At 31.7% G+C, this 27,142-nt stretch overlaps 1 protein-coding gene across 1 annotated transcript; it reads right to left on the reverse strand.

Annotated features, from left to right (window-relative positions):
- Nucleotides 1–5,403: 5,403 nt before the first annotated feature.
- LOC145313317 (lachesin-like) lies at nt 5,404–22,367 on the reverse strand. The gene is made up of 10 exons (XM_080152665.1): nt 22,184–22,367; nt 17,090–17,163; nt 15,601–15,699; nt 14,523–14,654; nt 12,450–12,576; nt 11,447–11,554; nt 9,020–9,104; nt 7,597–7,672; nt 7,325–7,396; nt 5,404–6,811 (listed from the first exon to the last, which is right to left on the reverse strand). Exons 1-10 carry the CDS (start codon nt 22,307–22,309, stop codon nt 6,610–6,612), a joined length of 1,101 nt encoding a protein of 366 aa, XP_080008791.1. The 5' UTR covers nt 22,310–22,367; the 3' UTR covers nt 5,404–6,609.
- Between the last annotated feature and the right edge of the window lie 4,775 nt (nt 22,368–27,142).

Below are 27,142 nucleotides of genomic sequence, written 5' to 3' on the forward strand. Positions count from 1 at the left end.
TTAATCGTAATTAAGTATGAAAAATAATATATAAATAATAATATAAGTAATACATAAAATCAATAGGTATGATAAAAATAGTTTAAAATTGTATATTTTGCACATATACAGTTTGTAGAGGGAAGTAGTAGTGGTGGTAGTCAGGGAGGATTGGTTGGTACAAACTAGCAGTGTCCAAACTTTTCAACCAATAAATTTTTAGAAATTATTTTTTTTTCAAATTTGGGTTGTATATAATTTTATTGTTTATTTTCTTATCCCCTAAGATCCCCGGGTTGTGGTAGTAGTACAGCTTGCAAACTTCAATTGGTTATGCATACAAAACAGCAAATTAAAAAAAGCTATTAGCATTGATTTAAATATACACTAAGATTTACAACATTTCTAGATAGATAGAGATAGGGAGATAGAGAGAGAGAGAGAGAGAGAGAGAGAGAGAGAGAGAGAGAGAGAAAGAGAGAGAAAGAGAGAGAGAGAGAGAGAGAGAGAGAGAGAGAGAGAGAGAGAGAGAGAGAGAGAGAGAGAGAGAGAGATAGAAAGAGAGAGAGAGAGAGAGAGAGAGAGAGAGAGAGAGAGTTGGAGATAGTGAGAGATAAAGAGGGAGAGATAGATAGATAGATAGATAGATAGATAGAGAGAGAGAGAGAGAGAGAGAGAGAGAGAGAGAGAGAGAGAGAGAGAGAGGGGGGGGGGGGGGCAGAGAGAGAGACGGAGAGAAATTTAAGGGAATAGAGACGAGGAAATATTTATTGATAAAGATAGAAAAATAAAAATTAATGTAATATCTTTTCTGCAATAATTAATGCACACTTTAAAGTTGCTTGAGGAAGAGAACCTTGCAAATATAAAGTGTACAAATCATACAAATATATTTTATACACAAAATCCAATATATTTTATTTATATTCTATATATTACCTAAACTCATACAGACATAAATTAGGAATAAATTGACATTTAAGTATATTCTAAATCAAAGATATGAATCAAACTATTCTGTCTTAAACCACCCTTTATATATGTACTAGCGGCTACGCCCCTAGAGGCCTCTAGTGGCAATTTTAATGATTTTTTTGTTCAAGTCTCTACGATACTTATCTATGTTGCTTTCGAGTCTCTTTTCAAGTCACTACGATACCTAGCAATGTTGCGTTGAAGTCTACGAATATCTAGATATTTTTTCGATTTTTTTGCGATTTCTCTTTACCCTGGTACCCTCCCCCAAAATAGTTATAAACCTTCCCGGGACCTTCCCGGGACCTGTTAAGGAGAACCCGATCGGTACAGCGGTTATCGAGATCCTTCAACAGCTACTTCCATGACATCCAAACACATTGTTCCTTTAATAACTTAATATTATTGGTTGAAAAATTAAGACACTGATACTTTGTACAGACAAATAAAAAATCTACCTTTAATGTTATGAAGTCAACGAATGTGCGATCTTGTTTTAATTTGGGGCCGGCACATTTTCTAAATTTTGTGATCTCATTGTTTTCCTATTTTTAATATTTTTAAGGTTTAAACTTATCAATCAACAAGAAAGTCAATAACCTAAACGTACACTGTACAGACAAACCCAATTAATAACTAAGCTCTCAAAAAATAATACTATTATTTTGAACGAAATTTTTAAATTTTTTTCATGTTTAAAACTGCAAATAAGCAAAATGGCAACAAAAATCTGCAAAATCTTTTCTTTGAAAATAAGAAATGCCGAATATAAAAAGATTATCCCCCCAGTTTTATAAAATTCGCAGAAATGAAAAGCTTTTAGCAAAGAAAATAGGATTTTTGTGCGAATTCTTAGCTTAGGTGAGGAAATAGAATAAGAGGAAAATGTTTCTTGTGAAGTTTATATAAAAACATGAAGCTTTTATTTTACCTTAAAACTTTTATTATTGGTTTTCAGAATTTAATATAAAGTAATTTTTCTCAAAAGAAGTTGGAATACTTTTTGTTTTATATTTTGATGAATTTTAAATAATTCTTTGAATTATTTTATTACAGAAAAACAGTTGAATCCAAGTGAACTAGAGTTCTTTAGAAAAATACAATACAAAGAAGCAAATTTGCCACATAAAAATGATTTTGGATGGCAAGAATGATCAAATGTTTTCTTTAAGCTTAAATAATTTGGTGGTTTTAGAACATTTTTAACCTAAGGTATGAAGCTACTTGCAGCTAGGGGCGTTGCAGATACAAAGACGTTCAACCCTTTTATAATTATTTTTGGGGGGTGTTACAAAATTTAATTAGGAAGTGTAATTTAAGTTTAGAAACACCAAGATTATTTTAGGGGTTTTGTAGGTTTTGAGGGGGAGGGGGGTAAAAACCAGTTCTTTCCTTAAAAACTTTTGAGGGTAGAATTTTAATGGAAGGGGGTGCTGTTAGTTGAAATAAACCTTTATTACAAATATTTATCAAACCAATATTATGCTTGTTTGAAATGACCATAGCCATTACTGACTTATAGAGTAACTTCGTTACTAAAATATAGATCTGTAAGTACGACAATTATATGTTAAGTAATCCTGAGCCTTGCAAAACTTTTACATTCAAGATTTATGCTAAAAGTTGAGATAAATTATGAGAGTTGGAATCTTTTGTTACAGAGTCACAGATAAGATAAAGGTCGACTCTATCTGACTAGCTTTAATTACATATTTAAATTTTCATATTATTCATTTTTTTTCTTTTGTAATTTAGTAGTGCAACTACTTATGGATCTACTTGCAGCTAGGGATATTTAATGGAAGACCTCACATTTTGGTTTTAAAAGAAAAAAGAAAATTTTTTGTTGGGGGGATGGTATATATTTTTCCCCAGAGTTGATTCTATTAAAAGAGTGGAGGAATCTTCTCCCAAAAAAGATATAGATAAGAATCTTCATTGTAAAGGAGAACCATATCGGTCGAATAGTTATAGCAAAATCCATCGGTATAAACACATGGACATCCTTTTACTTTTACACAAACACACGAAATGCTTGAAGCTAAAATGATCTTACAAAAGCTTGATTATTATCAAAAGGTTGTACTAATCTTATTTAAAGCATCTTTATATTTACTAAATAAATGATAACAATTAATTATCATTATCTATAATAAAAAGTAGAATGATGTCTGCCCGTCAGTCCGTCTGTCTGTCCGTCTCTTAAGATCTCGGTAACCACTGAACCGATCGGATTCTACTCTACTGGTTCTGATGTGGTTTTAGGCTATTTTCTTGGGGCGTGGGACACCCCCAAAAATAAAAATCCTTTTTTTAGGCAGTTAATTAAAAAATAGTGGTGGCAGAACCAGAGGTACAATTTTTTTAAAAAATCATCTCTTGGGGCAAAGAGGCTAAGGGCGAAGCCGCTAGTTTTGTAATATAGTAATATAAGTTACTTTTTTATTGACTTAGTCTGTCTTTATGTCTATAATGCTAGTTCTAGCTCATAAAACCATTTTCCTCATGTACATTTCATAAATACGCTATTTTTAGAGACAATCTTCCTTGTTTTATACTAAAGGAAGCTCAAAATACTTTCCTCTAAATATGAATTTTTTACAGATAATTTTTTTGCTTATTAACAAATTATCACAGTACAAGTATGAACACCCAGTAAAGCTTAAAGTGTTAGTTAAATAATCATAAGATTTTTAGAATAATGTCCATAGAATAACGTATAGTATCATTATGATGTCAGCTACGACAACTTTAATTATTTTCTACTATAATAATGTCATCAAAATTTCGATAACAAGTAATTACTGACCGCTTTTATTAAATGCCATAAAGTCGACATAAACTATTGAAATTGTATGTTAACACAACACCTTTAGGTTCTACTGGAAAATAGGGGTATTAATAAAGCGGAAAGGTAATTATAAAAGTTAGGAATGAATGTAACATGTATGTGACTCGCCACGTCATACATTGCCATTAACTTTTTCAGACTTCTTTAGGAGCGAAGCTACTCTTTAAGTATTTGTCTCCTACTGTAGTACTGCCCACTGTTCGGTTTTCTCTGCTAATCTATTCTTATTAAATTAGTAGTTCAATTATATTTCTTGTTGTACAAAGGTACAATTACTCTTCATGAAGAAGGTAGCAAAATTTTTAGGAAGGTTAGGTACTAGTTTAATATTTCACCCAAAATGTTTTAAAATAAAAAATAGCATGAGTCATAAAAATGTATTTTTTTTCTTTCTTGTCCTTTCTTTCATTCTCATTGCTCTTCCCATTTCTCTTCCCCCTCTCAATTTTTGTCTTTATTTGAACCGTATCATTTTAAAAAGCTTCGCTACTCCTGGTTATAATTGTCTGTTTTTTATACTGAGAAGATTTCTGTTTGTAATGAATCTTTTTACCAACCCTGCTTTGCTTTCTACAAATTATGGACAGCTGTACTGAAAAGTAGCGAATATCCTTATAATAAAGTAACAGGATGTTTTTTTGTCTGTGTGTCTGTACCGAAGGATTTCGCTAAACGCTAAACCGATCGGGTTCTCCTTTACAGGGTAGCTTCTCATAGGTCCCGAGAAGGTTCATAACTATTTTGGGGGAAGGTACCACCACCCTCCCAAGATAAATCGCCTCTAAAAAAATGTACCTCCTCCCCCCCAAATTTTTTTTTTCTTTTTAAAAAGAATCTACATTAAAAAATAGGTTTTGAGATTCAACTTACCCCTCCTCAAGTGCCCCTAGAGGCCTCTAGGGGGAGTATCCGCTAGTTTTAAAGAAAGAAAAAGATTAGGGATGTGCTTGAATTGTATTTAAATATCATTCTGTAGATTATAATTATTGGTTGAAAATTTTGGGCACTGCGATGAAGCCCATTTTGTTCCGAATTTGTATCACTTTTGAAAAGTGCGACTCCAGTTACGTCATATTTTTCTTTCCCGAAAAAGGGAAGGGGTAAAGAAAAAAAAAGGGAAGGGGGGAAGAAAAAAGAGATGAGAGAAAAGGGGGTTTTCCCCATCTCCTTTGAAGAGATTTTCTTCCCCCCTTCCCTTTTTCGGGAAAGAAAAATATGACGTAACTGGAGTCGCACTTTTCAAAAGTGATACAAATTCGGAACAAAATGGGCTTCGTCGGCACTGCTGGTTTGTACCACCCAATACAGATTTGATAAAAGTCCCCAAAATTAATAATTCAGCGAATGAGAGAATGAAGTCCAGTGTAAATTAAATGTCCCCTACCTCCCTGAAACTGACTGAACGACGATAATGACTTAAGCAGATATTTACTCTAAATCTTCAGAAGACGTATACACAGACAGATACGGTCTTTATAGAGTAGCTTCGTTACTAAAGCAGATATTTACTCTTAAACTTCTAGCGTACAGACAGCAGACATATACACAGACAGATACGGTCTTTATAGAGTAGCTTCGTTACTAAACAACCAATGCAATTACGAATGAATAGACATATATTTTACCATTTATTATTGAGTTTTAGTAAATAATATCATTCAGTATAAAAATATCACAAAATTATTATATTACTTTTATAATTGCTTACATACAGCACATAAATGCCTAAAAATTACTATAACATAATCAACATAAATTGTCATACATACACTTTTGATTTGTTTATTCTACCCATGGAGATATAAAAGTTTTTAAATTATTGAAAAATCCTTCCTATAATATTTTAATTATCTAAAATTTTTGATAAACCAAGGTTTTATCAGTTTTTCTTGTTTTACTTTTGTATATATGTAGAAACTTTTCTTTTAAAGAAAATATGTTACACTGAATTTGATGTAAGCTATTTTACAACTAGCGACTACGCCCCTAGAGGCCTCTAGTGGCACTTTAAATGTTTAAAAAAAAAATACGTTACCTATCTATGTTGCGTTCAAGTCTCTATACGTAAAAAATGATTTTTTTCTCTTTTTTCTCTTGAGAGGGTGGTGGTACCCTCCCCCAAAATAGTCGTAAACCTTCCCGGGACCTAAAAGAAGCTACCCTGTTAAGGAGAACCCGAACGGTTCAGCGGTTAGCGAGATCTTTTAAGTACAAACAAACAGAAAAACAGACACACAAACACACATCCTGTTACTTTATTGTAAGGACTTCAAAAAGTGTAAATGTTAAAAAAAAACTGGTTTAGAATAATGTAAAAACAATCTCTTTATTCCTGATTCAACCAATTTTATTTTAATATCGAATTCCCATACTTGCGGGTGAAATGAATTCATCTTAATTGTCTGAAATTTTCAGTCACAAGATACTTTATACATATAGTTTAATTCTTTCATGAATGTGTGTACTTAAAGGAAAAGTCTACATTTTAATGCATTATAAATTGTGTAATCAACTTAGATATCAAATTTGAAACTTCAAATAAAACATTGCTTCACACTTTGTGGGCAGGTTTCAAGCTATTGAATTATAGGGGTAAATCACCACCTCAAAGATATGGCCCCAAGAAAAAGAAAATACTAAACTTCAAAAGAAGCAAGACTATCTTTCGAAATATGTTTACAATAACAAATATTTCTGATATTTTTCCATTATATTGTGACAATTTAAAAGTATTTTTTACATAATATTCTTTATTTTAATTGAAATCAATATGTTTCTATCTTCTTGGAATAAGATTTACATGCTTATCTTAGTAAGCACGTGGCAAGTGCAAAGGCGACCATTAGAACTGAGTGTAGACCGAAATAATGCAACGCGGCAACGTCGCTACTGTAAGTATATGAATCACAGGCTGGCGGACAGATAGGAATAACAGTTTCAAACAGTTCTACAGTACCACTGGCGGTTCCCAGTCTGTTCTGGGCTGTACACGAATAGTTACCATACCTGCAAATCACAACAGAAGATTAATATTATTCATTTATGTAATGAAGTTTTTAAAAATGAAAATAAAGTTTTTACTCCAAACAGAAATTTGTATAAATAGTTAAAGCTCACAAGACAAATGATCACAGCTTTGAATTAAAATTAATGCAATTTTTCAAAACTTAAATCTTACAAAGAAAAAAGAGAAAGAAAAATTGTTTTAACAGAATTAAAATGCAAGATATTAATTTTCATTTCTATACATTATCTAAACTTAAAAAAAAACATGTACAATTTTTTTTATATGTGTATGAAGAAAAATTTTGTAAATATTTGTTGAGGTACTTTATTCCATCAATCATAAATGTATTTGCCTTTTCTTATATCAAGGATAAAAAGCTAGATCCTAAGTGCCTGTATGTATGTTTTAAGGAAAATGATGTGCAAAATTTTCAAACATAAGTTTTAAATAAAAAAAAGCAACAATATTCTTTCTGTTTACTTTTTGATTTATTACTGTAAAAAAGCACTTACTGCTTCTTTTCCACGGTAATTACTCTCAGGGTTGTGTCTACGTATTCATCATCAAAAGCAAAATGGGAAATCCTGAAATAAAGATTATGTCTTACTTGAGTTCGAAGAAGTGGCGTGCACAGTGTTTTGCCAGGGGAAATTTTGACATTGTCCACACGACGACGCTTTCTATATAATGAATTCAAAATTTTAACCTTACCAAAAACTTTATTTTGGCAATTTTATCATATATGGAAAAAAGTGTTCAATTTTTAATTAAAAAATTAGCTTACCTGAAATGTTGATTATTATTGATTTGTTCTGTGACCCCGTCTTTGTACCATTTAATTGATGGAGGTGGATACGCCTCTAAAAATAATTGTTCTTTTTGTCAAAATGCATTAGTTTTTATACTTAATTGACATTTAAAAACCTAAAAGTTTAAAAATTAACATTTTATTGAAATAAATTAACTTTCAAAAAACCTTATTTAATATAAGTTTAATATAAGATTTGACTAAGTTTAATATTTGAGGAAAAAAGAAAATTTCTTCAAAATTTATCTCAAGAGTTTCATTTTGTTGGACCTATGAGTCAAAGTATTTTTTTCAAAGTAGTTTTATTACTAAGGAGTACAATAAAAAGTACAGCGCTCAGATATTGAGTGGTGGCGGTTAAACTGATAACAACGAATTTAATATCTTTTAAGAAACTCATTCTACCCCATAATAACTAAGGCCGGTCCCTTTTTTGTATTTTATTTTATCATTCCTCATTGCTTCTTTTACTCTCTATTTTTCTCTTTCTCCCTCTATTTTCCAACCACTGTGATTTTAAATATTTATACCCGCGCTACTTTTGGATACAATTGTCCTTTAAATTTTATTTCTTAGATAAAAAAATAATCTAATTTTGTAACTTTTGTAAAGTATGAACTATTTCAAACATACTTTTTACAGAATCTTGCTAGATCAGCATAAAAACTTTGATAGAGCACAAAAATCAAGATTTCTTCATCAAAGTAAATTTAATATAAAAAAATAACTTGCTGTCAAATCAAATTGCACTTTGCCATCTTACAAAACAATTTAGTGTGAGTGCTTTATTTATTTATTTATCTACTAGAAAAATTTATTATTTTATTGGTTTGAGATTTTTTCTTTCAATTTCTAAATTAGAATGATTTAGCTTTTTAAAAAATACTTTACATCAAATAAATAGGTTTTATAGAAATTAAAATCGTCTATGAAACAGAAACTTAAAACAAGGGCCTTCGGCCCTAAGGGGCCAATAAAAATGAATAAATAGTTTAATTTAAAATTTTGTTATTCACTTACAACTGTCCATAACAGCATACGAAATTTCTGTGAAATGAGAATTTTTTATAAATAAATGAGATATTAGGTGAAAATTAAATCAATAACAGAGTTTACAAATAAGTTTATTTTAAATGAGAAAAATAAATTTTTAAATAATAGTAGTTATTTCTCACATCGTATTATAAACAGCTTTCCGTATCAGTTATTTTAGCCCTGAGATGCCGAAGGCACGGGCTAAAAAAACTGGTTTTAAGCTTATAATTGTACGTTTTTATATTCGTAGAAAACTGAATAAAATACGATGCTAGACATAGTTTTTTCGTATGGATGAGAACCGGTTCTAATCCACTGGTTTCGAATGAATGGGAGAAAATGTATTTATTAAATATTTGCTTACCTATATGACACTCTAAATCTTTATCATACTGCAAAGCTTGCCCCAATCTTTTCCTCTCTATTCTTATAGTTGGCTTAAACTCAACCTAAAAAAGAAAATTATGATATCACATTAAAGTAGTAAGGTATTTTGGTTGTAGGTTAAGATCTCGATAACAAACTTTTTGGGAAACATAACATAAGTGCTAAGATAGTTTTAGGTATTCCATTTTTAGATCTTGGAATTGTTTTAGGCTTATTTTATATTTTTATCACATAGCCTTAAAAAACAAAGTTTGCAGCCGCTAATAAATCAACATAATAGTATCTTACAATCAATCCTCTAATTGCATTTTAATAAGCATATTAGAAATAATTTTGAAAGTTAAAGTTTTTTTTTTTTATCATTGATTGGCTTTTTAAATTCATCTATGTTGCATAGTATGTTTGCCAATTCGAGGTGATTAAGATCTCGCTAACCCCTTCAGCTTTTTGAGGAACATGTATAATGGTCATATATTGATTTCACACAATTTTTCAGGATCAAGGCTAAAAAATTATTCCCTTCCATTTTTTATCACATGTACGTAGCATTTTATTCCGCAAAATATCACCATAACAAATCATAAACTTTTAATGGTGAAAATAAGATCAAAAAAGGGTCCAGTTTATACTGTTGTGGCAAGATGTGTTTTTAAAGGTTTTGTTGTTATGATAAATTTGTGGTATTTAATGGACACCTTCTCTGTAAGCCTACATCCTGGCCCTGTCTATTTCCATTGTTGCACAAATTGTTGGATTAAATCAGGCATCTAAAGGGATAAGACAATGGACAATTAATTGATGTACAACCCCAATTATGATACACATAATTACCCCTTCTGTAGGATTACAATTAGTTTTTGTAACGTTTGAAAACTCAACTGAATAAACCAACCAATGAAAATTCCCTAAAAGTCCTCAAAGCCAACAAATAGTAAAACTTTATTATAAATTTTTGGGAACTAGTGTAATAAACAGCCCAATGTCCCCTCCCTCCCTGGATTAAATGGTGTGCGCTCACATGCAAATAGTATTTCATACCTTTCAAAGTTAATTAACCAACGAGTTACAAATTAATGGGTTTATGTTCAGTACGAGAAACAAAAGACGTCCAAGTTTCTTTAGATTTGGGCCGGGATGATCTAAAGGGATAAGACAATTAACGATAAAATGATATACATCTGAATTGATGATAAGTTAAATAACCCTTTGTGTTATTAAACTAATGCTTGAAAAGTTTGGGTACTACAGATTAAAAAATAAGAAAAGTGACAAAAATTTTGAGAGGCCTGTGCATGAGATAGTTTTATAAAACTTTAGGCACAATGTCCTGAAAAAATAGTTTTAGGAAACACTTTATTATCTTTCATTTTAAAAACAGAAAGAAATATCAAAATATTTATAGCATCTAATTTCCTAACTTTGTTAACAAAAGTCCTTGATGGTATGTTAGTAGGTATAGCTGGGCTATTATATTCAAATGCACAGAGTATCCAGGGAGGGGATAATGGGAAGGTTATTACACTAGTCCCCAAAGTTTGTTAATAACGCTTTCTTATTCATTGGCTTTACAACTTTAGGGACTTTTATTAAATTGTGATTGGTTGGTTTATTAAGTTGAGGATTCAACATTTCAGCCAGTAATTGTAATCTACAGAAGGGGTATTTGTATGCATCATCATTTGGGATGTACATCAATTTATCAGCAATTGTCTTATCCCTTTAGATTCCTGCAGAGTATCACTATCAGTGTAGTTTGCATTACTTACTAATAAAAAGGACGAAAAACTTTAGATTAAAGTTGCCAAAGGTCCCCAACAAAATGGTTGAATTATCAAGAAATGATGATAGATCCCTAATAATCTCGATCCAGATAACAACGGATCTAGTAGGACAATACCTAATGATTATAAATATAGAATACGTGGATATATTACAGGGGGAAATATGTTTTCAATTTAGGTTGCTGTTATTAACCTCATTTATTGGACAGTTCGTTCATTGAGTAGAAGGGATGGGTAAAAATAACCAAAATCACTCTAAAGAACTAATAATATTATATATTAGTTATTTCTCGCATCGTATTATTAACGGCTTTCCGCGGGTATAGAATGTACAATTATGAGATTAAAACTGGTTTTAATCTTATGATTCGAATAAATACGAGAAAGAAATTCTTAAACCCTTCAGGACCTATGTGAAGCTATTCTAAAATTGGGCCCTAAATCGGTTTTATTGTCAGCGAAAACTTAATACAGCACCCTTTCAAAACGATATTCACAAAAGAAAATAGAATTTGCTCAGCTGTTTACTGCGATAGTCCTCTGAAATTTCCTGCTGTTAAAGAGAACGTATCTACACTGTAACCTTATACGTCCGTCTGTCCTGTCCATTGTGACATTCCTACCTCAACGTCAATATTTCTTCTAGCTCCAGTACCGACGACATTTGTAGCGACACAGTAATATGTTCCTCTGTGCTCCTTCTTCACACTTGGAAACTTCAAAATGTTGCCCTGAAAAATTTATATTTAGACATTTTTCTTATAAATCACATACTATTTAATTATTCACTATACAATATATAAGTCGGAAGGAATTTTAATGTTAGAGGGATATTTGAAATCTGCATCAAATTTTAAGGATTTTATTTATAAAATTCGTTTTTTGTATAATTATTTATCTAAAAGCGGAAATACAATTTAAGTTCATAAATTTTGACCAATAGGATAGGTGGATTTGAAACTACCTGCGCTCTAATTGGTTGAATGAAGATAATTTTCAATCCACCAATCACAGATGTCAAAATTAATTAACTTAAATTGTATTTCCGCTTTTAGATAAATAATTATACAAAAAACGAATTTTACAAAAAAAAATCCTTGAAATTTGATGCAGATTTCAAATCTTCCTGTAACATTAAAATTCTTTCCAACTAATATAGCTTACTATACAATAAACATATCTAATTTAATTATTAAGTCATATGTATATGGAAGATCTATGCAAAGCCATCAAAGGTTTTTAAGGGGAGGGGAAGGGGCGTCCAAGCTTTTTTATTTGGGGGGGGAGGGGTAAAATTTTGAAAATAAAAATTTTGGGAGTGCCTACGGCACTCCCAAGCTCATTTTTTAGGGGAAGGTAATCTTTATTTCATAGAGGCATTTTTTTATTTGGGGTGGGGGGGGGGGGGTAAAAATTTAAAATCCAAAATTTTGGGGCATTGGGGGGGGGGGGTAATCACCCCTTTACCCCCCCCCCCTTGGACGTCTATGGGGAGGGGGTTAATGATAGCAATTTTTTTTGCTTTTACTAAAGGTTTATATTAGTTTACATGCTTAGGAAGGTCAGGGATTAAACGTGATTCACTTACAAAATGCGGAATTATACTAATACAATTTTATAATTTACCTTGAAAACTGAAGAATTTGTGGGTAGAATATCATTATTCTGTCTTCTCCAGTATATATCTGGGAGGGGATAACCACTTGCATAGCAGCGCAGCTCAACAGACTGTCCTTCGTAGGCTACAACTGACCTGCAATAAAGAGGAAATAAATGACTTAACCTAGATAACCTATATAAAGCACGGAATCTGATTATGGTTCATCACCGAACAAAACCTTGCTAATGAATTTAATGATTACGAGTCCAAATGTTCTTCTGGTAACTAACCCTTTGATTGAATGATCTTTGTCTGGAAGTCCAAGCTGTGCATCATGCCTGGTAACAAGTTGAGCCTTTTTTTAGTAGTCTAACTATGAATGTTGCGCTTCTGACATAGCAGAAATAGGAACCATTTAACGCATTGAACGGTGTTGGGCATTTATGACAATGTGTAGATACTCTACGTAATACGCCACATTCGCGGGAATATATTCTTTGGTGACTGCTATAAATCCAAAAATGCTTGCAAGGTTGCGTGATTTTTCTCTCAGATATATTGTAAAAAATATATATATATTACGCATTGTCTGTGTCTTTTTACTCTATCCCAACATAAAAGAAAATTCACATTTTTCTTTTCTTTGAAGAAAAGAGTTATTATACTGTGAAAAATGAAAGTCAGCAGGCTAGAGCTTTATAAAGGTAGGAAGCTAGGGTTATATCAAAATGATAATAATTTATCATATTTTCGGATTTTTCTATGTAAAGAAGACAAATGAATTTATAGGAAAGAAAAGAAAATTAGCAATAATGTAAATTTATTAAACGAATATTCACTTTTTAAATATAAAAATCTATAATCATAACTAAAAGAAATTATTTACACAGCAATAAAGCAGCTTAAAGTGCCCAATAAAAATGACGTCAAACAATGCAATTGACTAATGATAGGCCAGTATATAATTAACCAATCGTAAAATGTATACTGGCCTATCATTTTTCATTTGTATTGTATGACGTCATTTTTTATTAGGCACTATGAGCTGCTGAATTGTTAATTTTTAAACATATTTTGCCAATAGAATATGGTATATTTTTTGCTTCTTTTTTTTATCACTCTATTAACTATTATATATTCATGATACATACATAGACTCATACATGCAGTATTCAATTTTATGCAACCTTTCTTATACCAGATTTTCTTTATAATTAGTATAATAAATTAACAAATTTTAACGGTTGGACTATCCTAGTAGAGTTATCAGAAATGATGTGTGGACTTACCAATAAATTTATAAATATAGATGTTTAATCCAAACAAGTAGCCCAAGTGGTAGAGACTCTTTTCGTCTGCTAGCAAATTGCTTTCGGTTCTTTTATGGGGACTCGGTTGTGTTTATATTTCCGACGCTTTAGCTGATATCAAAGACCAAATACAAAATCAGGACAGACTTACATATGACTTATGCCCCCTCCATTCTTTTACATTAATGGCTTACCTAGTAGAGTTGTCAGAAATGTTGGGTGGACTTACCTAGTAGAGTTGTCAGAAATGATGGGTGGACTTACCCAGTAGAGTTATCAGAAATGATGGGTGGACTTATCTAGAGTTATAAGAAATGATATGTGGACTTACCAAGTAGATTTATCAGAAATGATGTGTGGACTTACCTAGTAGAGTTGTCAGAAATGATGGGTGGACTTACCTAGTAGAGTTGTCAGAAATGATGGGTGGACTTACCTAGTAGAGTTATCAGAAATGATGGGTGGACTTAACTAGTAGAGTTATCAAGAATGGTGGGTGGACTTACCTAGTAAAGTTATCAGAAATGATGGGTGGATTTACATAGTAGAGTTAGAGTTATCAGAAATGATGGGTGGACTTACCTAGTAGAGTTGTCAGAAATGATGGGTGGACTTACCTAGTAGAGTTATCAGAAATGATGGTTGGACTTACCTAGTAGAGTTATCAGAAATGATGGTTGGACTTACCTAGTAGAGTTATCAGAAATGATGGGTGGACTTATCTAGAGTTATAAGAAATGATATGTGGACTTACCTAGTAGAGTTATCAGAAATGATGTGTGGACTTACCTAGTAGAGTTATCAGAAATGATGGGCGGTCTCCTGACAATAAGTGGTACATCTGCCTTGACTATATCTGTCAAGGAGATCAGGACCTGGCACTGATACACAGACCCGTCCGATTCTTGGATATCTCGTATTCTATACATTTTATTTATTGAAAACATCAAATTTTAGTTAGTGCATAGCTACTCTATAATTAACTTTGCATATATGTAGGCCAGAGTGTCATCCCGTACCCCTATGGTTTCAATGTTATTTTCTCAGATAATATTTCAGGTACACTGCCAATATTTTTGGTGAAGATACCCCTTTCCAAATAATCTACTTATTCCGTCAGTTAGTCAATGTTTTTGGTTTTCTATCTATAATCGACTAGCTATCTATCATCATGGATGTTGTCATCCTTGTTCAACATATTTACATATGTAATGCATCCGTAAATGTCATAACATTAAATACCATTTACACTATAAGATGAATGGAATTGTTTTTAAAATCGAAGCTTTTCTATAATCAGGGTCGGTCAGTCCGTAACTATTAACTCTTTTCGTTAATTTAGACATGTTAGAGTTGTCCTATCGATTTCAAACTTTGCATGATAATTCCTGTAGTAGTTAGGGAAAATTTAGAAAGTGTAGGAACTCTATAATCGTTACCAGAATGTTCGTTCGTCCATTTTAAACATGTTGATTTTTAAACTTTTTTAACATCAAATTTTTATATGATAGACTTATTCGATTGATCTGATTTTTAGAATACTCATTCCTAGGACAACAAAGTACAATGTTATAAGCACAGCATCTCTATACGCAAGTCCTGAAAATGTAAGTATGTCCTTAAACATTATCCTGTATTAGCGCAGTTTTTTAACTTAGTTGCTTAAATTTAGTTTCTAATTTTTTTTGTCATTCTGATTACCTATTCAGTTATGGCACTCTACAAGTATTAATGTTTGTCCTACCGTTTCTGAGCTTCGCTCTTATGGACGTTGTCATCCTTGTTGTATTAAACTCAAAAAGTGGCGGCTATTTCATATGCTAACTAATCTATATAGAACAAGTTCAGCGTGATTAAAACTACTTACTTGAGAGTGTATGTATGAGTGCTTTTATCCAAATCAACAGAAAATCTGGGATCCTTCAGGATAATTGTTGTTCCTCGGGTTATCAAGAGGTCATTAGCTCTGAAAGATAAAATAAAATGTTAGTTTTAATACAAATTTTTAAAATGTAAAATAATATATTGGGTTATCAAATTGGATTATAAAAATTAATGATTTTATTGATGATTATAAAAATCCATCAATAATTAAGGAAGGTGCAATTAATTTTTCTGCATAGCTAATACCGATCAATATCAGCAGGATTAAAACCGGCTCTCAGCCATACTGAAAAATTATGTATAGCATCGTATTACAGACCATTTTTCACGAATATTACAATGATAATTAATATGAGTTTTGTTAGACCCAAGGGGCCGAATGCTGTCTAAACGATGTGATAAATAACTATCCATAATTTCATATGGCCAAATTTTTGAATGAATTTTGCAAGATCTTTCGGGACAAACACATATTTACATATAAATTTGTAAAATAGAATTTGATGTTTCTATAACAAATCTGACGTAAAAACTGTCTCGAGGAAAAGTTAATCAATTTTCATGTGCAAGAAGAGAAATTAGAAAAATGACTACAAACTTTTATTAACTTTTCAACAAAACGCTGAAATTAAATTTTAAAAGTTACAGATTAAAAAGTTGTCTAATTATGCTAAAACTCTAGTTTCACTAAATATGCATACCTATATTAAAAAAAGAGAATAGTTAAATTTTAAATCAGTGAATAGTTATTTATCGCATCATATTATAGACAGCTGAATAGTAAAACAATCAATTGTAATATCAATTCCGGTTTTGTTATTCCCGATGGGCCGAGGTACCGGGATAACAAAACTTGTATCAATATCATGAATTATCATATTGACCGCTTCTCCTTCATATTTTGTACATATCTTGAAGTAAAGTTATACATATTTTTTTCTTAGTAAATTGTTAGTACCTATTTAATCCTTTTTATCATAATTATTTGTTATCAAAAATAAGTTTAAATGATTCACCTATAAAGAATGTTTTATAAAATACTTATTTTTTTTTTTTTTTTCCAGATGCGATCGATAATGAGTATTTTTTACTTGAAATATATTTCGGAATGATGAAGTAGACTTTTTCCTTTTAAATTGGGTTGAGAAAAATTTCTAACTGAATAGTTTTTTATCAATTATCATTTTACTATTCTTAGATATTGTTTATAATACGATGCTATACATGATTTTCTAGTAGTAAGTTGTGTGTGAGTTTATATTCCAAAAGATCTCTTAAACGACTGGGTAGACGGTACAAAATTTTTAGGGAAGCTTAGTAAGTGTCAAATGAAGGTTTTATGCCATTTGGGAGAGGGGGGGGGGTGCGATATATAAAAAAAATTAAAATCAAACAGCAGACTGACCATAAGGCTTGTAAACAGTTTCACTTGTAAAAACCTAAGGATAAAGGTTTCAAAAAAAGGTCCTAACCTGTTAATACTGTTGAGCTTCATCCATAGGATAGGATAATCACTGGCGTAGTTCACTGTACACTTCATCTCAATCTAAAACATAATAAAGTAAGTTACGGAGTAACTTTGCTCCTAATAATAATTTTTGTATTATTTGGTAGGGTACAATATTGGCTATTCATGAATTAGGAGAGCTAAATCAAACAAGAGAATAACCCTATCAAACTAATGTGTTGTTTTGTCATAAGAATGACATCAATAATATGTCAGTCGTGACCATTTGTATCAAATGCCATATAAATGACATTATTAAACATTTGAATAACGGCATGAACAAGTTTGTCAGTCAAAAATAACTTTGGTTTAATGTTACACAATCTTATTTGTTCAATGTTTACCAACTACCAAAGGCATGATTCATATATAAGATTTTATATGAAGACTGATTTATAGCCCAATGTCCTATGAATTCCAAACAAGCTTCTAATTAAGGAGTTGCTATGCTTCTTTGTTAATCTGTCTAAGTAAAGCACCGAGTTTTGTACACAATGTCTGAAGGAAAAGGTTATTGTTATTGTATACTACAGTGTCCCGTCCTGGAAAAAATTTGTTAAAATTTTGGCCCCCAGCAAAAATATGGTTGCTTTTGTCTGTTTCAAAATATTTCGTTCCTAGCCTGAGAAAATCTCAAAAAAAAACTCTACAAATTGGACAATTTTCAATAAACTCTAAAAAATGGTGTTTTTTTGTCATTTCTAAGGCTAGGAACGAGGTATTTTGAAACGGACAAAGTTTCCTGATTCTACTCTTTAAGGCCTTTCCTGGGAGCACCATGAAGCTATAGTTCTGATGCAATGGGGTATTCCTGTCCAGTTTTTTGTTTAGTGAATAAATGATGACCTATCGGTCCATCATTTATTCCCTTGGGTAAGAAATATTCAACTGGACAGGTATATCATTCTCATTTAAACAAAAACTCATTTTTATGCTAGTAAAATGTGGTTTAATTTTGGTTTTTAAATTTCATTTATTTCCCTGGTATAATTTTTCTTTCTTTTAGTAATTCATAAAAATTCTAAAATCTTCCAAAAAAAAAAAAAAATCTTCTAAAAATGATACCCGGGATAGAAATGATCATACCCGGGAAATAAATGAATATTTACATCAACTATTTAAGGGGTCGTTTATATGGGAATGAATTTTTCACCTACATAAGGGTGGCCTCAAAATTTCAAAGTGCTTGTGCCATCGCAATTTTCATTACAGAAAAAAATGTTTTGCATGGGTAATTTTTTTTTGAATAAATCTACCATATTTTGGCTGGGAACCAAAATTTTAACAAAATTTTTCTAGGACGGGACACTGTCATGTATTGTATATGTATGTTTATATGAATGCATTTACTACCTATTTAGATAAATGATGTTCATAAGGTTAGGATGAACCTGTTTTAATATTATTCACAAAGAATACAAACATCACCAAAACTTTTAAAAATTGTTCACTAGTTTATCTGCAGAAACAAAAGATTATAAAACAATTCCCATTGCTGCCATGTCAGGCGCGTAATGTAGGAGGAATGCAGTGTTAAAAAGATCATGTTTATTTCGGTTACACTCGTTGAATTCATCCGCTGAAAGAGGTTGTCTGCGATATTGTCCATAAGCTTTATTGAGCAATATCAGGACTTAAATAAGGCTTTTGTTAAATAAAAAAAGCTATGTAAAACCTGGCCAAAAGCTAGAGTAAATAATAAAACAACATCCACTTTAGTTGAAACAATTAAAAGAACATCCCAGTACTATATCATTTGCATAGAAAAGCTAATGTATATTTTTATGTTAGCATCATTTGTTTCATAACAAGGATGACAATATCCTTACGTAGTAACAAAACAAACTTTGGATCTACTGCAGTTCACGGTAAAATATTGTTGGTAACGAATATTGCCAAAAATTTATGAATTTTAAAGGCTGCTAGCTGCCAAACGGCTGAACGAACAGATCATACCCGCACACCATTTTAAGCGGTATAAGAAGGCCTACAGATAATCTGGAATAGCCAAGATCCAATGATGCACAGGGAAAGCTTTACTGAAGAAAAAACGCGTAAAATAGGCCTTTTTCGCGCATTATGCACTGTGAGATAATTATGCATTATTGATTTATGGCTATTCCAGATTATTTGTAGGCTTTCTTATGCCACTAAAACAGTGTGCGGGCATGATCTGTACGTTCAGCCGTTTGGCAGCTAGCAGCCTCGAAAATTCATAGATTTTTGGCAATATTCGTTACCAGTAATATTTTACCGTGAACTGCAGTAGATCCAAAGTTTGTTTTGTTACTACGTAAGGATATTGTCATCCTTGTTATGAAACAAATGATGCTAACATAAAAATATACATTAGCTTTTCTATGTAAATGATAAAGTAGTGGGTTGTTCTTTTAAATGTTTCAGCTACCGTGAACTGCAGTAGATCCCAAACTTTGATGAAATATCAAGCCCATTGATATTAAAAAGACGATTGAATATCGTTACAAAGTAGATTTATGAGTATATCATATTTTTTCAAATAAATTCCATATTCCTCAAAGAATTATAGACATACTGTAGGACCAAGTATGTTCTTCAGTAAACGTTAGTTCTTCTTAGAATCTGCTCAAGAAATTCCAGCTATGTATCTCTAATAGAAGCCGAGTAAATTACATTTTCTTCATTAAATTCCTTGTCTCAATAAAATTACCGACGGACCAGCGGACAAAGTAGGCAACTGAATGGCTGAAGATACTTTACAAAAAAAATCAAGTATCCTCTAAAAAAGTTTCAGACGAACATACAAACGGCCTGACGAACATTTCAAACTGCAGAGTAGCTGGCTACTAATAATAAGTGCAGCCTAAGCCCTAATGGTAAGTGTAGCTAAATGCTCGTGATAGCCATCCATAAAGAATTATCTGAGCAAGACAGCTAACAGAAATAATCACGAGTAAAGGGATTGGACAATGGATGATAATTTAATATTGCCACAAATTATTATGGACCTTATGTATCTCCAAATTATTTGGAGAAAAGTATGAAAAATATTATTCATTTTAAAAACAGCTGAAAGCCTAACCATATCCTATAATTTGGCTGCTTATAGCAGCTGCTAATTCCGGATAACATCCATCATTAACAATCCCTAATCCCTGAGTTCCTACACAAGGCATACACACAAAGAAATGGACATTTTCCAGTACTTATGTATGTATACAATTTTCTATAATATATGTTTCTAGTGCTTTGTATAATAGTACAAATATACATACAATATTTTTACATTTTTACATATATGCATCTCTATATTAAATCAGTTCCTCAAATGACACAATATCGATAGCATATAACATCAACATCGCTAAATATATCATATTTCCTATTATATAAAGTAGACAGTTTTTATTGTCTGTAGAATAAGATTTCGACTCTTCAGATAGGTCTCTGGATGGTTTTAGGATATTTATCTAGATTTAAGTCTAGGGTTGAATTTAAGCTATTTTTTACCCATTCCCTTTTGAATACTGAGACCCTAGATGTTAAGGGTGCATTCTCTAGTATCTTATAAAATAAAAAATAGATGATATCATAAAACCATTTCAAAATCGCATCTACTTTATAATAAAGCTAATAAAGAACGAAGATGATTAAAGTCCCTCTAAAGATTATGACGTCATACGATAAAATAACCAATGCGAGGCCAGTATAAGTTTTACCATTGGTCAATTACAAAGTATGATGGCCTCTCATTGGCTATTCTATCGTATGACGTCATAATCTGTTGAGGGACTTTAATCATCTTCAAGAGAACACAATTCAAACTGGACAGAGCTCGGCATAATTTTAATCTTGTTGTGTAGATGTATTGCAAACATGGGATGTCATTATAATCTGCACAAATGTTTGTCAATAATAACATTTATATATATTAGGGTGGGTCGATTTTGGACATTTTTTTTCTGAGGCCAAAGCGGGGATCTGCACTCAATTTATATAGATATAATACACCTCTGGATGATTTAAAATTTATCCTAAGTCTTAAAACCGCTGACGACCAGACATTCAATTGTATAGCTATTTGTAAATGGGAGTCAAAAATTTATTGAATCAGAACTATGGCTTCATGGTGCTCCCTGGAAATGCCTTGAGGAGCTGAGTCAGGAACTTTTGTCCGTTTCAAAAAATCTCGTTCCTAGCCTGAGAAAATCTAAAAAACCTCTACAAATTGAACAATTCTCAATAAACCTTAAAATTTTTTGGTTTTTTAGTGATTTTTAAGGCTAGGAACGAGATATTTTGAAACGGACAAAAGTTCCTGATTCAGCTTCTCAAGGCCTTTCCAGGGAGCATCATGAAGCCATAGTTCTGATTCAAAAAAAATTTTGAATGTCGTCTTTGCATACTAATAAGTAATGAATTATATTTTTAAGTGGTCGTGTTCTAAAACCCAATTTTTTAAAATTCTTTTTCGGTCAGAAATGTTTTTAAGGTTAATTTTATCTGTTGCATATCCCCGCTTTGTCTAATTCCGATATGAACCCACCCTAATATATATTCAATATTTTCTGCAGGGATAAGACAATAACCATTAAATTGTTATAAATCCCCAATGATTATAAACAAGGTTACCCCCTCTGTAGATTAAAATTAGTGGTTGAAAAGTTTGGAAACCAACAAATCAAATAAAAAAGTCCTAAAAGTTGGTAAATATTATAACTATTTTGGGGGAAGTTATTACCACCCTTCTAAGAGAAATCGATTCCAAAATATTACTCCCCCCCCCCCACAAATTATATTTTACCTTTTCTTTATTAAAACTAAAATTGAAAGATGGGGATAAACTTCCATTAAATCTTTACATGTAAACGATGGTCGATTGGTCGGACGTACTAAAATACGTACAAATCCGACAAAGACCAAAGTGTGTTAAAAATCACCCTTGTGACGTCATAAAAATGGGGGATTATACATATCTTTTTTATGGGGTTTCTTTTCCACTTCTCCTCTAATCTAATGTTTATGACGTCACATGGCTGATTTTTTAGACACTCTGTCCACTTACAAAGAATCTACTTACATCTCCTCCAATATCAGTAACAATCTCAGGTTGTGTAATGAAGGATATGGTTGGCCTCCTGTCCTGGCCATAGGTTGCCTCCAGGATGGAACATACCACAATTGATACACATAGTAACCACGACATTCTTAATATCTAATGTTTTTTGATTCTTTAACTGGTCACTGTTTCATTTTATTTAATTTAATCTAAAGATGTATAAAACATTATTTTAAATGTTTTGAAATTATAAAAAATAGCAACCTAAAGCTTTAAATACTGTAGTTTAGTTCAGGAAGGGAGGAGACAATTCGCTGTTACAAGTTTATTGTGACGTTTCTTATTCATTGGCTAAACAACTTTGGGGACTTTTATTTAATTTTAATTGGTTGGTTCATTAAGTTTAGTGTCCAAACGTTTCAAACACTAATTGTAATCCACATATATTGTGTATTTTTATTAGGGAACATCAATTTATCGGCCATTGTCTCATCCCTTTAGATTGCTGAATTTATTATATACTTATTTTTTAGTAACTTTTAAAACAGAAAAATATAACCTTCTAAATAAAATACAATGTATATTTGTTAATTTTTAAAAGAAATAATCACTTTAATATATAATTTTAATTAAAAAAAACTCGTGAATGAGATGTTAGTGCAACTTTTGAAGATCTTAAAAATCACTTTCAGGCTTGTAGATGCCCCAAAAAGTCCTTAAAATCACTAGAAATATCTTGTTTGTTTGGTTCTAAATTCAAAATACTTGTAATGTGCGTGCGTGTGTGTGTGTGTGTGTGTGTGTGTTTGTAAGGCAGTGTACACCAAACCAAAACATACCTGCTTTTGCGTTCCCACCACTGCACTGCCTGATTAGTGAGGGTAGTGTTCTTGTGTTACACACAAATATAAAGTTAGTAAACATTTTAAATATTATATGATTATTTTCATCAAATTAATATCACATAAAGGTTTAATCTTTTACTGTTTATCTATGAACTTTAAATATATCGACAAAAGTCCGTTTTTGGAAGCTGACTGATAAATGCGCTAATTAATTAAAATTATTTTCGCTGAATTGAACGGACGTCATATTTCTTACCTGTTACTTCCCTCTACCTTCCCTTTTACTTCTTTCTCATACGGCTTTAATTTCCCCTATTCAAAGGTAGACAAAGTTGCAGGGGAAATTTATAAAAGAAAAAGGGGGATGGATTTAAACCATGTAAGAGTTATGTTTTAACTTTTATAAATGATAGAAAGGCCTATATATTTCAAACTTAAATATGTATATCAAAAAATGTAAATTAATCACTTTATTAATCACTATTGGCTACTTGAGTTGAATTCGATAACCCAATTAAGATTTAAAAAGACTCTTTTTGGGGAGGGTTTTTTTAGGGACGATTTCTTTTGGGAGGGTGGTGGTACCCTCCCCTAAAATAATCATAAACCTTCCCTGAAAAGGAGAACCATACAGATACAGTGGTTAGCGAGATCCTTTGGTACAGACGAACACCCTCTTACTTTATTATAAGGATTATGTAAATGCTTCTATTATTTTATTTCCATTAAGAAATTATTATCTGAATCAATTTTATGTCAAACGTATTTCCCAATCTATATCTTGATATTTCCCTTGCAGTAACATGTAAAGAAACGAATAAGGAATTGCTGATTCTTATTTTTATCTCCGTCAATATTTTTACATAAGAAATGTATTTTCCAAGGGCTCGGCAGCCGCTGCCGTTTTGAGTTGCATTTTTTTGCAGTTACGAAGTGGATACAGCCGCAAACGAAGCTTCACCAAAGACCCAGGGATCTAAAGGGATAAAACAATATATCTACAATAATAATACACAAAATTACCCCCTCTGTATATTACAATTATTTGTTAAAACGTTTGGAAACTAAACTTAACCAACCATTCAAATTCATTTAAAGTTGTTAAGCCAATGAATATGAAAAAGTTATCAAAAAGCTTTAGGGACTAGTGTAATAAACAACCCATTGCCCCCTTACTTCCTACTACTCGACTAAAGACACATTTTTGACGGCCCTAAAACTTAACGGCTGCAGGTCCTTGCCATTTTCTAGAAATATGTTATTTTTTCTTTTTTTCCATAATAGTGAACTAAATGAGAAAATATATGTGTGGATATTATACTCACTTGAGTAGGGCATTATGTAAGATAAATACATACTTACAACTTACAAGGCCGTCTAAGCATTTTTAAGGGGGGGAGGGAGAGTTTAAAATAGCAATCTTGCACCCGGGCAATAGAAGTGTTTAAACCCACTCATTTTAGCCCACTAAATTTTTTTTAAAATTCATTAAATTACCCCCCTCAAACCTTTAAAACCCCTCATTTTACCCTCTAAAAATAATAAGACGTCTCTGATTGCACCTGGCTTCTACTGAAAGTATTTAGATTAACACAGAAAACTAATTAAGGACATGCTTTTTTTAAGGAATGATTATAATTATACTTTGTTGTCTTGAGAATTAATGTTCGAAGAATAAACTGAATATGACAATTACATATGTCATACAAAATATGTTGTCAAAAAAGTTAAAAAGCAGTATTTTTTAAATGGACGTACGGACTTTTTTCATAACGACTATAGAGTTGCTACGGTTTCTAAATCGTACCTAACTATTACAGAAATTATGATGCAAAGTTTGGAACAAATAGAACAATTTTATCATGCTCAAATTAACGCTAAGAGCTATTCGTTACATATGTACAGATGGACGGACATACCCTAATTACAGAAAATTCCAATGAATAAATGAAATATGAGAAGCTGGTGAGTGAGGCTGAGGGCGAAGCGAGCAGAACTATTAAAAGGAATATATAGTGAATGTATGCCCACTCAAGCAAGACACAAATATGATCTAACATTTTTATACATATTCATCTTTCGGTAATTTCTCTAAAAGTGCATATGAAGCACTGAAGCCCCGACCCCTTATTTTTAAATTGATTCAAAATGAGGCTCAGGCGGACTACTCCTAAGGGGCTACTCAGTATCAAATAAACCCTAACCTAACCTAACCTAAATAAACAAAAAAAATAAGGGGGTGGTAGGGGGGGGGGGGGGGGTTCTGTACTCCAAAAGGCACATCTTACTTTATATATTCATATACAAAACATACATACATAGGTTGTACTTTTCATATACATTGCATTCAGAAAAATATGAATTGAAAAACAAATATGAGAGATTATTAGTTTTCTGTAAGGTAAAATCTAAGTCTAACAAGGATGACAACATCCATAAAAGCGAAGCTCTGAAACGGTGCGACAAACGATCATTAACTATTGTAGAGTGTCAGAACTGAGTAATCAGAATATAAATGTATAAACAAAACAAAATTGTAAGTAAAATGGTTCCAAAAATCGGATAATTATAATGCATAAAAAATTGTTGTAAAAAATCAACATGTTTAAAATGAACGTACGGACATTGTAAAAACGATCATAGAGTTGCTACGCTTTCTAAATCGTACCCAAATACTACAGGAATCACCATGCAAAGTTTGAAATCGATAGGACTATTCTAACATGCCCAAATTATCGAAAAGAGCTAACCGTTACGGACTGACGGACCGACACTTATTATAGTCTTATTATTAAAAGCGAAGCTTTTCTATAATTAGGGTCGGTCCGTCCGTCCGTAACGGATAGCTTTTTTTGTTGTTGTAAATTTAGGAATATTAGATTTGTCCTATCGGTTTCAAATTTGGCATGGCGATTCCTTTAGTAGTTAGGTACGATTTAGAAAGCGTAGCAACTTTATAATCATTACCAAAATTTCCGTACGTCCATTTTAAACATGTTGATTTTTTTACTTTTTAACAACAAATTTTTATGTGATCTAATCATCCGATTGATCTGATTTTTGGTATATTGATTCCTGGACAACAAAGTATAATGTTATAAGCGAAGCAACTCTATAATCAAGTCCTAAATATGTAAGTATGTTCATAAACATTATATTCTGATTATTCAGTTCTGACACTATATAAGTGTTCATGTCCGTTTTCCTACCGTTTCAGTGCTTCGCTTTTATGGATGTTTTAATCCTTGTTAAGTCTAAAAATATACCAAGAGATAGATATTTCAACAGCAGGAATCTTAAGGAATAAGAAATTGGAAGATAGATTGATGTACACCACAAATTATGATAGACAAAAATACCCCTTCTGTAAATAAAACTATTGGTAAACATGGAAGATTTTTAAGAAGTACTCAACGATGTTGGGCCGATGAATGAGAGAACGTACGTTTATAAAGCTTGAGTACCAGTGTAATTCACAATCTAGTAGCCCCTCCCTGGCCCCAATAGATCAAATAAGTTGCAATACTAAAAAAACCCTGAAGTATCGGCGAAGTCTAAAACTATACTTTTATCAAGACGTACTTTCCTAGCCTGCAATACAATAGATTTAATATGAATCGTGAATTTCATTTTTCTCCCAAACTTTTGTGACCTTTATGCAGCACAATTATGTTTAAAAGGACTTTCACTAGAACAATTTTTAAAAGCGAAGCTTTTCTGTAATTATCAATTATCCAATTAATCAAGAATAGATTTATTGGAGAAAATAAATTGTTTTACTTTGGATGATGACGACAGTTAAAGCAAATTACATACTAGATGCTCATAACAATGGGAAAATATATTTTAATATTGTCATCGCAAAAAAGTTTGAAAATCGAACTAAAAATACCAAAGATATGGGGAAATATGTAAAACATATAAAAATAGCCAAAAACCTAATAAAAGGTAGTCTGACCGCCATGTTTTCTTTTCTTGAAGCACTAAGAATTTAATTTTAATCTCGATAACTGAAAAAATTTGAAAATCGGACCATAAACACCAAAGATATGGGGGAAAATGTGAAATATATAAAAATAGCGAAAAACCTGCAAAAGGCAGTCTGACCGTCATTGTTGTTTTCTTCAAACGACGG

Source organism: Acartia tonsa, chromosome 3, assembly GCF_053477335.1.
Source record: "Acartia tonsa isolate MP-2025a chromosome 3, ASM5347733v1, whole genome shotgun sequence".
Classification (NCBI taxonomy): Eukaryota; Metazoa; Arthropoda; class Copepoda; order Calanoida; family Acartiidae; genus Acartia; species Acartia tonsa.